The 15,394-nt window shown below is 52.4% G+C and overlaps 1 protein-coding gene across 3 annotated transcripts; it reads left to right on the top strand.

The window, feature by feature from the left end:
• The first annotated feature begins 336 nt into the window (after positions 1 to 336).
• On the top strand, positions 337 to 14,986 carry LOC116937256 (uncharacterized). 3 transcript variants are annotated; one of them, XM_076061574.1, is made up of 11 exons: positions 337 to 492; positions 1,372 to 1,570; positions 2,021 to 2,199; positions 5,542 to 5,906; positions 6,220 to 6,385; positions 7,318 to 7,641; positions 11,212 to 11,526; positions 12,172 to 12,520; positions 12,652 to 12,712; positions 13,953 to 14,054; positions 14,260 to 14,986. In XM_076061574.1, the coding sequence occupies exons 1-11, from the start codon at positions 399 to 401 to the stop codon at positions 14,305 to 14,307; spliced, it is 2,202 nt and encodes a 733-aa protein (XP_075917689.1). In that variant the 5' UTR covers positions 337 to 398; the 3' UTR covers positions 14,308 to 14,986. The 3 variants fall into 3 exon arrangements, with proteins under 3 accessions (XP_075917689.1, XP_075917690.1, XP_032800220.2); XM_076061575.1 differs by having other exon boundaries at positions 7,318 to 7,677; positions 11,443 to 11,526; XM_032944329.2 differs by having other exon boundaries at positions 7,318 to 7,677.
• Positions 14,987 to 15,394: the final 408 nt, after the last annotated feature.

The raw sequence follows: 15,394 nt of genomic DNA, 5'->3' as shown, positions 1-15,394 counted from the left end.
GCGAATAAAACCCTTTCTGATTCTGATTCATTCTCAATAGGAATCGATTCTGAACGCTCTCCTTTTCTAACACAATCGATTCTCATGGTAGGTATCCCAATGGGATTCGATTCTATGCGCTTTAAATCACTAGCTTGATCGATTCCTATGTTAGAACAAATCGCCATAATCAATTCCCATGTTATCGAAAATGTATTCGATTCCATTTTACACTCACGACCAACGTCAATTCCAATGCAGTCTCAATAGGGATCGATGCCTTCGGCTACATTTTTGACCACTATCGATTCGCATTTGTTATCCACATAGGAATCGATCCGAGTTTTTAATTAAACCTTGAATCGATTTCCTCAGCACGTGACTTGGGTGAGGCGGACGCGTGGCTGCGTGTGGGGTTAATGGCGATGTCGAAACTCTACAAACTTGGCCTACTCTTCCCCTTCATCCTGCCTCTCCTCCTCCTCCACCACCTCGTCACGTGCAGCAGCCACGGTGAGCAGAGCCCGAGGTGGTCGATAAATCGGGTGCCAGGTTGTGATTGTGGGGTGAGTGGTGGTGCAGTGGTTAGCGCACTGTGTGGGGAGTGGTGGTGCAGTGGTTAGCGCACTGTGTGGAGAGTGGTGGTGCAGTGGTTAGCGCACTGTGTAAGTGTGAGTGGAGAGTGGTGGTGCAGTGGTTAGCGCACTGTGTGAGTGTGGAGTGGTGGTGCAGTGGTTAGCGCACTGTGTGTGTGTGTGAGGAGTGGTGGTGCAGTGGTTAGCGCACTGTGTGTGTGAGTGGGGAGTGGTGGTGCAGTGGTTAGCGCACTGTGTGTGTGTGTGGGGAGTGGTGGTGCAGTGGTTAACGCACTGTGTGTGTGTGGAGTGGTGGTGCAGTGGTTAGCACACTGTGTGTGGAAGTGTGTGGGGAGTGGTGGTGCAGTGGTTCACGCACTGTGTGTGTGAGTGAGGAGTGGTGGTGCAGTGGTTAGCGCACTGTGTGGAGAGTGGTGGTGCAGTGGTTAGCGCACTGTGTAAGTGTGAGTGGAGAGTGGTGGTGCAGTGGTTAGCGCACTGTGTGAGTGTGGAGTGGTGGTGCAGTGGTTAGCGCACTGTGTGTGTGTGTGAGGAGTGGTGGTGCAGTGGTTAGCGCACTGTGTGTGTGAGTGGGGAGTGGTGGTGCAGTGGTTAGCGCACTGTGTGTGTGTGTGGGGAGTGGTGGTGCAGTGGTTAACGCACTGTGTGTGTGTGGAGTGGTGGTGCAGTGGTTAGCACACTGTGTGTGGAAGTGTGTGGGGAGTGGTGGTGCAGTGGTTCACGCACTGTGTGTGTGAGTGAGGAGTGGTGGTGCAGTGGTTAACGCACTCTTGAATGTTTTTCCCCATCTGCCCAGCTCCGCTGTTCCCACTGAATGTTCGTTTGGAGTCTCGAGACCTCCTGGCGACCCTTTGCTGGGACCCCGTTGAAGCGGCTCCCAGTGGGGATGGAGGGGATAGACCCCCACTTGTTGATCCTTTCACCATCAACTCGACCACCACGACCACGACCAACTCAACGTTCCTGAATGTTACATACACAGTTCAGAGCAAACTGTGAGATGCTCACTCACTCACTCAGCCACTCACTCACCAACCCACTCACTCACCCACTCACTCACTAACCCACTCACTTACCCACTCACTCACCAACCCACTCACCCACTCACTCACCAACCCACTCACCCACTCACCCACTCACTCACCAACTCACTCAGCCACTCACTCACCAACCCACTCACTCACCCACTCACCAACCCACTCACCCACCCACTCACCAACCCACTCACCAACCACTCACTCACCAACCCACTCACTCACCCACTCAATCACCCACTCACCCATTCACCCACTCACTCACCAACCCATTCACCCACTCACCAACCCACTCACCCACTCACTCACCAACCCACTCATCCACCAACCCACTCACACACACACACGTCTCTCTCACCCACTGGCTCCTCACCACCCTCACCACTCCTCCCTGTGTCTCTGTCTGCGCAGCTTCAGACGAGCCCGCTGGCAGACCGTCTGCGCTTCCACAACGGAGACACGGTGCGACGTCTCCTCGGCGCTGGACGATCCCGGTGACCGCTACCTCCTCCGTGTGAGATTCTCCTTCTCATCCTCGCCGTCGCGATCCTCACGCTGGGTCGCCGTTGTAGTCCTGCCCTTGATGGAAAGTGAGTGGCACGAGATTGTACATATGCCTCTGTCTTTGTGTGTGTCTCTCTCTGTGTCTCTGTGTGTGTCTTTCTCTGTGTCTCTGTGTGTCTCTCTGTGTCTCTCTCTTTGTGTCTCTGTGTGTGTGTGTCTCTCTGTGTCTCTCTCTCTGTGTCTCTCTTTGTCCGTGTCTGTCTGGTGCTCACTAACAGCACTTGCCCCAACGGTCTTTTTCAGGCTACACGGAGGATCTTTGTCATCTTTGTCTGTGTGTGTCGCTGTGTATGTCTGTGACTCTTTCTGCCTGTGTGTGTGTCTTCGGCTCACAGGGGGAGATCACACAAACTCCACTCGCTCTGTAGGACAGGGGGAGATCACACAAACTCCACTCACACTCACTCTGTAGAACAGGGGGAGATCATACAAACTCCACACACTCTGTAGGACAGGGGGAGATCACACAAACTCCACTCACTCACTCTGTAGGACAGGGGGAGATCACACAAACTCCACTCACTCACTCTGTAGGACAGGGGGAGATCACACAAACTCCACTCACTCACTCTGTAGGACAGGGGGAGATCACACAAACTCCACTCACTCACTCACTCTGTAGAACAGGGGGAGATCACACAAACTCCACTTACTCACTCTGTAGGACAGGGGGAGATCACACAAACTCCACTCACTCTGTAGGACAGGGGGAGATCACACAAACTCCACTCACTCACTCTGTAGAACAGGGGGAGATCACACAAACTCCACTCACTCACTCTGTAGGACAGGGGGAGATCACACAAACTCCACTCACTCACTCTGTAGGACAGGGGGAGATCACACAAACTCCACTCACTCACTCTGTAGGACAAGGGGAGATCATACAAACTCCACTCACTCACTCTGTAGCACAGGGGGAGATCACACAAACTCCACTCACTCACTCTGTAGGACAGGGGGAGATCACACAAACTCCACCCACTCTGTAGGACAGGGGGAGATCACACAAACTCCACTCACTCACTCTATAGCACAGGGGGAGATCACACAAACTCCACTCACTCACTCTGTAGGACAGGGGGAGATCATACAAACTCCACTCACTCATTCACTGTAGGACAGGGGGAGATCACACAAACTCCACTTACTCTGTAGGACAGGGAGAGATCACACAAACTCCACTCACACACTCTGTAGGACAGGGGGAGATCACACAAACTCCACTCACTCACTCTGTAGGACAGGGAGAGATCACACAAACTCCACTCACTCACTCTGTAGGACAGGGGGAGATCACACAAACTCCACTCACTCTGTAGGACAGGGGGAGATCACACAAACTCCACTCACTCTGTAGGATAGGGGGAGATCACACAAACTCCACTCACTCACTCTGTAGGACAGGGAGAGATCACACAAACTCCACTCACTCACTCTGTAGGACAGGGGGAGATCACACAAACTCCACTCACTCTGTAGGACAGGGGGAGATCACACAAACTCCACTCACTCTGTAGGACAGGGGGAGATCACACAAACTCCACTCGCTCTGTAGGACAGGGGGAGATCACACAACCTCCACTCACTCTGTAGGACAGGGGGAGATCACACAAACTCCACTCACTCACTCTATAGAACAGGGGGAGATCACACAAACTCCACTCACTCTGTAGAACAGGGGGAGATCATACAAACGCCACTCACTCTGTAGGACAGGGGGAGATCACACAAACTCCACTCACTCACTCTGTAGGACAGGGGGCGATCACACAAACTCCACTCACACACTCTGTAGGACAGGGGGAGATCACACAAACTCCACTCACTCACTCTGTAGGACAGGGGGAGATCACACAAACTCCACTCACTCACTCTGTAGGACAGGGGGAGATCACACAAACTCCACTCACTCTGTAGAACAGGGGGGGATCATACAAACGCCACTCACTCTGTAGGACAGGGGGAGATCACACAAACTCCACTCACTCTGTAGAACAGGGGGGGATCATACAAACGCCACTCACTCTGTAGGACAGGGGGAGATCACACAAACTCCACTCACTCACTCTGTAGGACAGGGGGCGATCACACAAACTCCACTCACACACTCTGTAGGACAGGGGGAGATCACACAAACTCCACTCACTCACTCTGTAGGACAGGGGGAGATCACACAAACTCCACTCACTCACTCTGTAGGACAGGGGGAGATCACACAAACTCCACTCACTCACTCTGTAGGACAGGGGGAGATCACACAAACTCCACTCACTCTGTAGGACAGGGGGAGATCACACAAACTCCACTCACTCACTCTGTAGAACAGGGGGAGATCACACAAACTCCACACACTCACTCTGTAGGACAGGGGGAGATCACACAAACTCCACTCGCTCTGTAGGACAGGGGGAGATCACACAAACTCCACACACTCTGTAGGACAGGGGGAGATCACACAAACTCCACTCACACACTCTGTAGAACAGGGGGAGATCACACAAACTCCACACACTCTGTAGGACAGGGGCAGATCACACAAACGCCACACACTCTGTAGGACAGGGGGAGATCACACAAACTCCACTCACTATGTAGGACAGGGGGAGATCACACAAACTCCACACACTCTGTAGGACAGCGGGAGATCACACAAACTCCACTCACACTGTAGAACAGGGGGAGATCACACAAACTCCACACACTCTGTAGGACAGGGGGAGATCACACAAACTCCACTCACTCTATAAAACAGGGGGAGATCACACAAACTCCACTCACACACTCTGTAGAACAGGGGGAGATCACACAAACTCCACTCACTCTGTAGAACAGGGGGTGATCATACAAACTCCACTCACTCTGTAGAACAGGGGGAGATTACACAAACTCCACTCACTCTGTAGGACAGGGGGAGATCACACAAAGTCCACTCACTCACTCTGTAGGACAGGGGGAGATCACACAAACTCCACTCACACACTCTGTAGAACAGGGGGTGATCATACAAACTCCACTCACTCTGTAGAACAAGGGAAGATCACACAAACTCCACTCACTCTGTAGGACAGGGGGAGATCACACAAAGTCCACTCACTCACTCTGTAAGAAAGGGAGAGACCACACAAACTCCACTCACACACTCTGTAGGACAGGGGGAGATCACACAAAGTCCACTCACACTGTAGAACAGGGGGAGATCACACAAACTCCACTCACTCTGTAGGACAGGGGGAGATCACACAAACTCCACTCACACATTCTGTAGGACAGGGGGAGATCACACAAACTCCACTCACTCACTCTGTAGGACAGGGAGAGATCACACAAACATCCCTCGCCATGACCCCCCCTCTCCCGTGTCTCAGCTGTGCTCAGCGCTCCGTCGTTCACCCTGAGGCTCGACAAACTGACGCGGGGGGAGGACGAGGAGGAGGGCGATGGTGGTGAGGATGAGGAGTGCGGTGTTGTGGGTGACGATGAAGACAACGACGATGATGGCTACAACGACGACGGCGATGACGATGACCGTGACGGCGGTGACGATGACCGCCATGATGACGGTGGTCCTGGGGTGGCTGGGGAGTTGGAGGCGGCGGTCGACGGAGAGCCGGAGGTGCGGAAGCTGTCGTTGTTGGTCTCCGTCGGGCGGGGGTGGAGGGCGCTGGTGGCCCACGACGTGAAGTATCACCATCAGGTTGACATCTCAACAAGAGGCGGCGTTCGACTCACGGTGAGAGGTTGCCGGAGTTGTGACGGGGGTCGGGAGGTTGTGGCGGGAGATGTGTGTGGTTGAGTGGGTGGGTGGCGATGCTGCTACTGATGATGATGATGATACTACCAATGACACTACTACTGATGATGCTGCTACTACTGATGATGATGCTGTTGCTGCTACTACTACTGCTACTACTAATGATGATGATGATACTGATGATGCTACTACCAATGACACTACTACTGATGATGCTACTACTACTGATGATGATGCTGTTGCTGCTACTACTACTGCTGCTACTACTGATGATGATGATGCTTACTGCCAGGAGCGCTTCATCGGATGCCGGTACCAACACCGAATGATGCTTCTGCCGGGACGTGAGGATGAGTACTGCGTCCGCGTGAGAATGGTAGCCGACTTGCCACGGTGGAAGGCAGGGGAGTGGTCTCCACTGTCGTGTGTCTCTGTCCCTCCACCATACAGCACCGGGGGTGAGTGGGTGGCTGGGTGAATGAGTGAGAGGTATTTTTGTGCGTGTGAAGTGGGTCTCTGTGTGAGTAGCCTTGTGGGTCTCTATGAGTGGTCTATGGGTCTCTGTGTGAATAGTCTTGTGGGTCTTTGAGTGGTCTATGGGACTCTGCGTGAGTAGTCTATAGGTTTCTATGAGTAGTCTATGGATTTCGATTTAAAGCTTTCGTGACTGCAAGGATTCATCTTCTTTGGTTCTTTCGGTAAAGTCACATAGAATGAGAATAAAATAAATTGATAAAATAAAATAACACAATAAAATTCTCATGACGTTTCGGCCACAACACAAGCGGCCTTCATCAGGTGAAGGGACGAGACTGTCTGGAGGACAGCGCTGGAGCGAACACAGCCACGCTCAGACCAGCACTGTCCTCCAGACAGTCTCGTCCCTTCACCTGATGAAGGCCGCTTGTGTTGTGGCCGATACGTCGTAAGAATTTTATTGTGTTATTTTATTTGATCAATTTATTATTTTATTCTCATTCTATGTGGCTTTACCGAAATTACCAAAGAAGATAGTCTATGGGTCTCTATGAGTACTCTTTGGATCTCTGCGTGAGTAGTCTTGTGGGTCTCTGAGTAGTCTATAGGTCTCTGCGTGAGTAGTCTATGGGTCTCTATGAGTAGTCTATGGGTCTCTATGAGTAGTCTATGGGTCTCTTATGAGTAGTCTATGGGTCTCTATGAGTAGTCTATGGGTCTCTGTGAGTAGTCTATGGGTCTCTGCGTGAGTAGTCTATGGGTCTCTGCGTGAGTAGTCTATGGGTCTCTATGAGTAGTCTATGGGTCTCTATGAGTAGTCTATGGGTCTCTATGAGTAGTCTATGGGTCTCTATGAGTAGTCTATGGGTCTCTATGTGTAGTCTATGGGTCTCTGCGTGGTCTTCCCACCCAGCCCCTCGTGTGGGTGTCGACACGGACGGCCAGGTCACGGCGGTGGTCGGCCAGAAGGTGGCGCTGCTGCGCTGCGTCCTGTGGGGTGCGGCCGTGGTGGTGGTGCAGGCCAACTGGCTGAAGGCCTCCCGTGACTACGTCTGGGCGGGGGCCAATTTGGCCACGCTCAGCCCGCTGCACGGCACGGCGTACTCCAACTCGTCCCTCGCGGGCCGACTGCGGTTCCGCGTTGGGGGGCCTCCCGGCGACGTCTCGCTGGAGCTGCTGGACGTGCGTCCTGGCGACGGGGGCCTCTTCCTCTGTCACATTGTCACCTTCCCCCACGGTAACTTCGAGGGGAGGGTCAACCTCTCTGTCATCGGTGAGAATTGACACTGCCCCACGCAGAGACCCATAGACTCATCATGCAGAGACCCATAGACTACTCACGCAGACACCCATAGACTACTCACACAGAGACCCATAGACTACTCACACAGAGACCCATAGACTAACACAGAGACTCATAGACTACTCACACAGAGACCCATATACTACTCACACAGAGACCCATAGACTACTCACACAGAGACCCATAGACTCATCACACAGACACCCATAGACTCATCACACAGACACCCATAGACTACTCACACAGAGACCCATAGACTCACACAGAGACCCATAGACTCATCACACAGAGACCCATAGACTACTCACACAGACACCCATAGACTACTCACACAGACACCCATAGACTACTCAGACAGAGACCCATAGACTACTCACACAGACACCCATAGACTACCCACACAGAGACCCATAGACTACTCACACAGAGACCCATAGACTCACACAGAGACCCATAGACTACTCACACAGACACCCATAGACTACTCACTCAGAGACCCATAGACTCACACAGAGACCCATAGACTACTCACACAGAGACCCATAGAATACTCACACAGAGACCCATAGACTCATCACACAGAGACCCATAGACTACTCACACAGAGACCCATGGACTACTCACACAGACACCCATAGAATATTTACACAGAGACCCATAGACTACTCACACAGACACCCATAGACTACTCACACAGAGACCCATAGACTCACACAGAGGCCCATAGACTCATCACACAGAGACCCATAGACTACTCACACAGACACCCATAGACTACTCACACAGACACCCATAGACTACTCAGACAGAGACCCATAGACTACTCACACAGACACCCATAGACTACCCACACAGAGACCCATAGACTACTCACACAGAGACCCATAGACTCACACAGAGACCCATAGACTACTCACACAGACACCCATAGACTACTCACTCAGAGACCCATAGACTCACACAGAGACCCATAGACTACTCACACAGAGACCCATAGAATACTCACACAGAGACCCATAGACTCATCACACAGAGACCCATAGACTACTCACACAGAGACCCATGGACTACTCACACAGACACCCATAGAATATTTACACAGAGACCCATAGACTACTCACACAGACACCCATAGACTACTCACACAGACACCCATAGACTACTCACAAAGAGACCCATAGACTACTTACACAGAGACCCATAGACTACTCACACAGACACTCATAGACTACTCACACAGAGACCCATAGATTACTCACACAGAGACCCATAGACTCATCACACAGATACCCATAGACTACTCACACAGACACCCATAAACTACTCACACAGAGACCCATAGACTCATCACACAGACACCCATAGACTACTCACACAGAGACCCATAGACTACTCACACAGACACCCATAGACTACTCACACAGAGACCCATAGACTACTCACACAGAGACCCATAGACTCATCACACAGAGACCCATAGACTCACACTGAGACCCATAGACTACTCACACAGACACCCATAGACTACTCACACAGTCACCCATAGACTACTCACACAGAGACCCATAGACTCATCACACAGACACCCATAGACTACTCACACAGAGACCCATAGACTCACACTGAGACCCATAGACTACTCACACAGACACCCATAGACTACTCACACAGACACCCATAGACTACTCACACAGAGACCCATTGACTCATCACACAGACACCCATAGACTACTCACACAGAGACTCATAGACTCATCACACAGAGACCCATAGACTCACACAGAGACCCATAGACTCACACAGAGACCCATAGTCTACTCACACAGAGACCCATAGACTCACACAGACACCCATAGACTACTCACACAGAGACCCATGGACTCATCACACAGACACCCATAGACTACTCACTCAGAGACCCATAGACTACTCACACAGAGACCCATAGACTCATCACACAGACACCCATAGACTACTCACACAGAGACCCATAGGCTCATCACACAAACACCCATAGACTACTCACACAGAGACCCATAGACTCATCACACAGAGACCCATAGACTACTTACACAGAGACCCATAGACTACTCACACAGACACCCATAGACTACTCACACAGACACCCATAGACTACTCACACAGAGACCCATAGACTACTTACACAGAGACCCATAGACTACTCACACAGACACCCATAGACTACTCACACAGACACCCATAGACTACTCACACAGAGACCCATAGACTACTCACACAGAGACCCATAGACTCATCACACAGACACCCATAGACTACTCACACAGAGACCCATAGACTCATCACACAGACACCCATAGACTACTCACACAGAGAGCCATAGACTCACACAGAGACCCATAGACTCATCACACCGAGACCCATAGACTACTCACATAGAGACCCATAGACTACTCACACAGAGACCCATAGACACACCACACAGACACCCATAGACTACTCACACAGAGACCCATAGACTACTCACACAGAGACCCATAGACTCATCACACAGAGACCCATAGACTGACACAGAGACCCATAGACTACTCACACAGAGACCATAGACTCACACAGACACCCATAGACTCATCACACAGACACCCATAGACTACTCACACAGACACCCATAGACTACTCACACAGAGACCCATAGACTACTCACACAGAGACTCATAGACTCACACAGAGACCTATAGACTCATCACACCGAGACCCATAGACTACTCACACAGAGACCCATAGACTCACATGGAGACCCAAAGCTCATTATCTTCTGCAGATGTAGATGCCACTGGTTCTTCACGCTCTGCAGATGTAGATGCCACTGGTTCTTCACGTTCTGCAGATGTAGATGCCACTGGTTCTTCACGCTCTGCAGATGTAGATGCCACTGGTTCTTCACGTTCTACAGATGTAGATGCCGCTGGTTATTCACGCTCTGCAGATGTAGATGCCGCTGATTCTTCACGTTCTGCAGATGTAGATGCCACTGGTTCTTCACGCTCTGCAGATGTAGATGCCACTGGTTCTTCACGTTCTGCAGATGTAGATGCCACTGGTTCTTCACGTTCTGCAGATGTAGATCCCACTGGTTCTTCACGCTCTGCAGATGTAGATGCCACTGGTTCTTCACGTTCTGCAGATGTAGATGCCACTGGTTCTTCACGTTCTGCAGATGGAGATGCCACTGGTTATTGACGTTCTCTTCACGTTCTGCAGATGTAGATGCCACTGGTTCTTCACGCTCTGCAGATGTAGATGCCACTGGTTCTTCACGCTCTGCAGATGTAGATGCCACTGGTTCTTCACGTTCAGCAGATGTAGATGCCGCTGGTTATTCACGTTCTACAGATGTAGATGCCACTGGTTCTTCATGTTCTGTAGATGTAGATGCCACTGGTTCTTCACGTGCTACAGATGTACGTGTCACTGTTTTTTCGTATTCTGTTGATATTAATGTCACTGGTTCTTCTCGTTTTGCAGATGTAGATGCCACTGGTTCTTCACCTTTTGGAGATGTAGATGCCACTGGTTCTTCACCTTCTGGAGATGTAGAGGCCACTGGTTCTTCACGTTCTACAGATTTAGATGCCACTGGTTCTTCACGTTCTACAGATGTAGATGCCACTGGTTCTTCACGCTCTGCAGATGTAGATGCCACTGGTTCTTCACGTTCTACAGATGTAAATGCCACTGGTTCTTCACGTTCTACAGATGTAGATGCCACCACCGCCGTCTGTTGCACGCCGGTTGAACTCACGACTTTCGGTCCGAACAGGCAACTGGACACACGAACAGGTTTGTTCGCATCTCTGAATGTTGCATGTGTGTGTGTCCGTGTACGTGTGTGTGTGTGCGTGTCCGTGTACGTGCACGTGTGTGTGTTGCTTTGTGTGTGTCCGTGTCATTGTGTGTGTGTGTGTTGGTGCGTGTGTGCGTGTCCGTGTGTGTGTCCGTGTGTGTGTGCATGCATGTCTGTTCGTGTGCGTGTGTGTGTGCGTGTGCGTGTCTGTCCGTGTGCGTGTGCATGCATGTGTGTGTGCGTGTGTGTGCGTGTGTGTGTGTCCGTGTGCATGTGTGTGTGTGTGTTCGTGTGTGTGTGTTGGTGCATGTGTGTCCGTGTACGTGTGTGTGTGTTGGTGCGTGTGTGTCCGTGTACATGTGTGTGTGTGTTGGTGCGTGTGTGCGTGTCCGTGTGTGTGTCCGTGTGCATGCATGTGTGTCCGTGTGTGTGTGTGCGTGTGTGTGCGTGTGTGTGTGTCCGTGTGTGTGTGTGTGTCCGTGTGCGTGTGTGTGTGTTCGTGTGCGTGTGTGTGTGTGTCCATGTGCGTGTGTGTGTGCGTGTGCGTGTGTGTGTCCCTGTTCTGGCCACCCATCCCCTCGTTTGTCACAATCACGGCCTTCTCAGCTGCTGACACTCGCTAACGGCACCCGCCCCGACAGTCCGCCGTGGCCTTCACGGGGGAACTTTGTCTCCGTCCGTCCCTCCGTCTCGCTCCCTCGACCCGCAACGCCCGGGTGCAAGCACCGCGAGCCTCAAAGGGCGCCTAGCCTGGCGCGTGTGGTCATCGCGGCGGTTGTCGTCGTGCTACGGCGGCACGCTGACGCCACGCGGGGGACCGTTTGGCCACGCAGAGAATTCTGCGGCGGCAGCGGCGGCGGGCCGGGCCAGCTGGGCCGCGATCCTCGCCGTGTCCCTCGCCCTGGTGGCCACGCTGCTGCTGCTGCTGCTGCTCTACTGCCACCCCCGTCAGCGTCAGCGTCAGCGTCGTCACGAGCCCTGGGACCCCTCGTGAGTCGCTCGCTTCTCTCGGACGTCGGGCGGACGTCGGCGGTGCCCGCGGGGTCGTCTGTGTGACGACCTGCCGCTGTGCCCCCCCCCACCACTACCCCACCACCCCCCCACTACCCACATGCGTGCAGGGAGGATCCCCCCACGCTCCCCAAGGCACCGCGGAGAAACGCGGAGGGCGACCGTGGCTCCGTGAGTGGCACACTGCCAGGACACAGAGGCCCAGTCCATCCGTGTCTCTCTCCGTATTCTGTGTAGTGTAGTGTATAGTAGTGTATAGTAGTGTAGTGTGTAGTGTAGTGTATAGTGTAGTATATAGTAGTGTAGTGTATATACAGAGACACAGTTAGACTCGACCTAAAGCTTTCGTGACTGCAGGAATTCATTTTCTTTGGGTCTTTCGGTAAAGTTGTGCCCACTTTGTTTATGACCCTTGGGCTACACCCAACTTTAAAACTTTAAAACAGCCTGCTGCTTCAGCGGCTTTCATCCCCCTCTTTTCTCCTCCTGATGACGATTGCCAAAATAATACCCACAGACTCACCACACAGAGACCCATAGACTCACCACACAGAGACCCACAGACTCACCACACAGAGACCCATAGACTCACCACACAGAGACCCACAGACTCACCACACAGAGACCCATAGACTCACCACACAGAGACCCACAGACTCACACAGAGACCCACAGACCCACCACACAGAGTACCACAGACTTACCACACAGAGACCCATAGACTCACCACACAGAGAGACCCACAGACTCACCACACAGAGACCCATAGACTCACCACACAGAGACCCACAGACTCACCACACAGAGACCCATAGACTCACCACACAGAGACCCACAGACTCACCACACAGAGACCCATAGACTCACCACACAGAGACCCACAGACTCACACAGAGACCCACAGACCCACCACACAGAGACCCACAGACTTACCACACAGAGACCCATAGACTCACCACACAGAGAGACCCACAGACTCACCACACAGAGACCCATAGACTCACCACACAGAGACCCACAGACTCACCACACAGAGACCCATAGACTCACCACACAGAGACCCACAGACTCACACAGAGACCCACAGACTCACCACACAGAGACCCACAGACTCACCACACAGAGACCCATAGACTCACCACACAGAGAGACCCACAGACTCACCACACAGAGACCCACAGACTCACCACACAGCGACCCACCGACTCACCACACAGAGACGCATAGACTCACCACACAGAGACCCACAGACTCGCCACACAGAGACCCACAGACTCACCACACACAGAGACCCACAGACTCACCACACAGAGACCCATAGACTCACCACACAGACACCCACAGACTCACCACACAGAGACCCACAGATTCACCACACACTGTGCGTGTTGTGGGGATGCTCCGTGTGTAGTTGCTAACGCTAGAGAGTGGCAACAAGGCGGATGAGGGGCTGCACGAGTTGCCACCGCAGCCTCAGCACCAAGACAGCGGAGCTGGAAGCTACGACTACGCGGTGAGGGGGGGTGGGTGGTGAGTGAGCGGTGAGCGAGCGGTGAGCGAGCGAGCGGTGAGCGGTGAGCGAGCGGGCGGTGAGCGAGTGTCCGCCCACATCACCGATGCTCCTGCTTAGGCTGAGTGAGCGATCCGCTTCTGGCCACCCCAGGGGGGGGGTGGGTGGGGTCGGTCACCGTCTCTCTAATTTATTCCGACCCCCGCAGGTTTTCAAAGACAAAGATGACGACGAGGCGAGGGAGGAAGATTTTTGAGAAGCGGCTCGGGGTGGGGGGGGGGAGCGAGAGTGCTCCACCTTGCCGTGCTCCACCTTGCCGTGCTCCACCTTGCCGTGCTCCGCCATTTGCCTCGTGCCGGTTACAATCGGTGCCCCGAGTTTGGCTTTTCACTTTTTTTTTGGGTGGGGTGGGGGTGGGAATTTTGTTTTACGAAAGAGCTCTCCGTTAACCGGACGCAGTGTTTTTGTTATTTTATTTTAGTCTTCGCGACGGTCTCTCACCTCCCAGCGCTTTCCCCCGGCGTTGTGCCTCTGGACGGGAGGCGACCGGGCGTCGTGCCAGGGAGCCAGGGAGAAGGGGGTGGGGGGTGGGGGGAGAATTTAAATTCGCCCTTGCGTGGCCGGGGGTCGACGAGCGGCGACATCGGCACGGTCCGTCACGACGTCCGGCACGGAGAGGGAGTTCCGCGTGTTTATATTATATTGTTTTGTCGGGGCAACAAGCGGCGTCACGAGGCGTGTACAACGCCGTGAGCCTTCGTGCGCCCCGTCAGCGTCCCGGTTTTTTATTTCTCCCCAAACCCGGCCAGTTTCATCGGCCGCTCCCGCGATGCCGCGGTACTTTCATAGTTTGACGCTGTTGGTTTTCGGCGAACCGATATCAGCCGGGTTAGATTGTGTAAATAAATCAATGTACAAATGTGGCTGTCGCCTGATGAAGCTGGTTGTTGTGATTGCTGGCGAAATGTCACGGTATCCAGAGTGCAAATGTTGTTGCTTGGCTCGCTAACCCACCAGTGTGCTGTACTAGTGTACTACACTACTCTATACACTACACAATACACTACACTATACACTACACTATACACTACACTATATACTACACTATACACTACACTATACACTACACTATATACTACACTATACACTACACTATACTATACACTACTATACACTACGCTATACACTCACTATATTAAATAATACACATTACATTTTGATTTAAATAATTACTCATCTACAACTCATTACTAATCATAACCAATGACTGATTACTAATCGATTATATAATTACAATACCCCCCCCCCCTCCGCCTCTAATCACTGCACCTGATATGAGTTAA

Source organism: Petromyzon marinus, unplaced genomic scaffold (genome assembly GCF_048934315.1).
Source record: "Petromyzon marinus isolate PM22_M1 ecotype Great Lakes invasive population unplaced genomic scaffold, UKy_Petmar_22M1.pri1.0 PM_G_Scaffold_37, whole genome shotgun sequence".
Taxonomy (NCBI): domain Eukaryota; kingdom Metazoa; phylum Chordata; class Hyperoartia; order Petromyzontiformes; family Petromyzontidae; genus Petromyzon; species Petromyzon marinus.
The sequence above is the reverse complement of the archived record's forward strand: the minus strand, read 5'-3'. Positions and strand labels throughout refer to the sequence as shown.

Excerpts from the sequence above, each read along its gene's own strand:
- LOC116937256 (XM_032944329.2), top strand. The coding sequence starts at position 399 with ATGGCGATGTCGAAACTCTACAAACTTGGCCTACTCTTCCCCTTCATC. Across the intron at positions 12,521-12,651 it reads CACGAGCCCTGGGACCCCTC|GGAGGATCCCCCCACGCTCC; the intron begins GTGAGTCGCTCG and ends ACATGCGTGCAG. Across the intron at positions 14,055-14,259 it reads CTGGAAGCTACGACTACGCG|GTTTTCAAAGACAAAGATGA; the intron begins GTGAGGGGGGGT and ends CGACCCCCGCAG.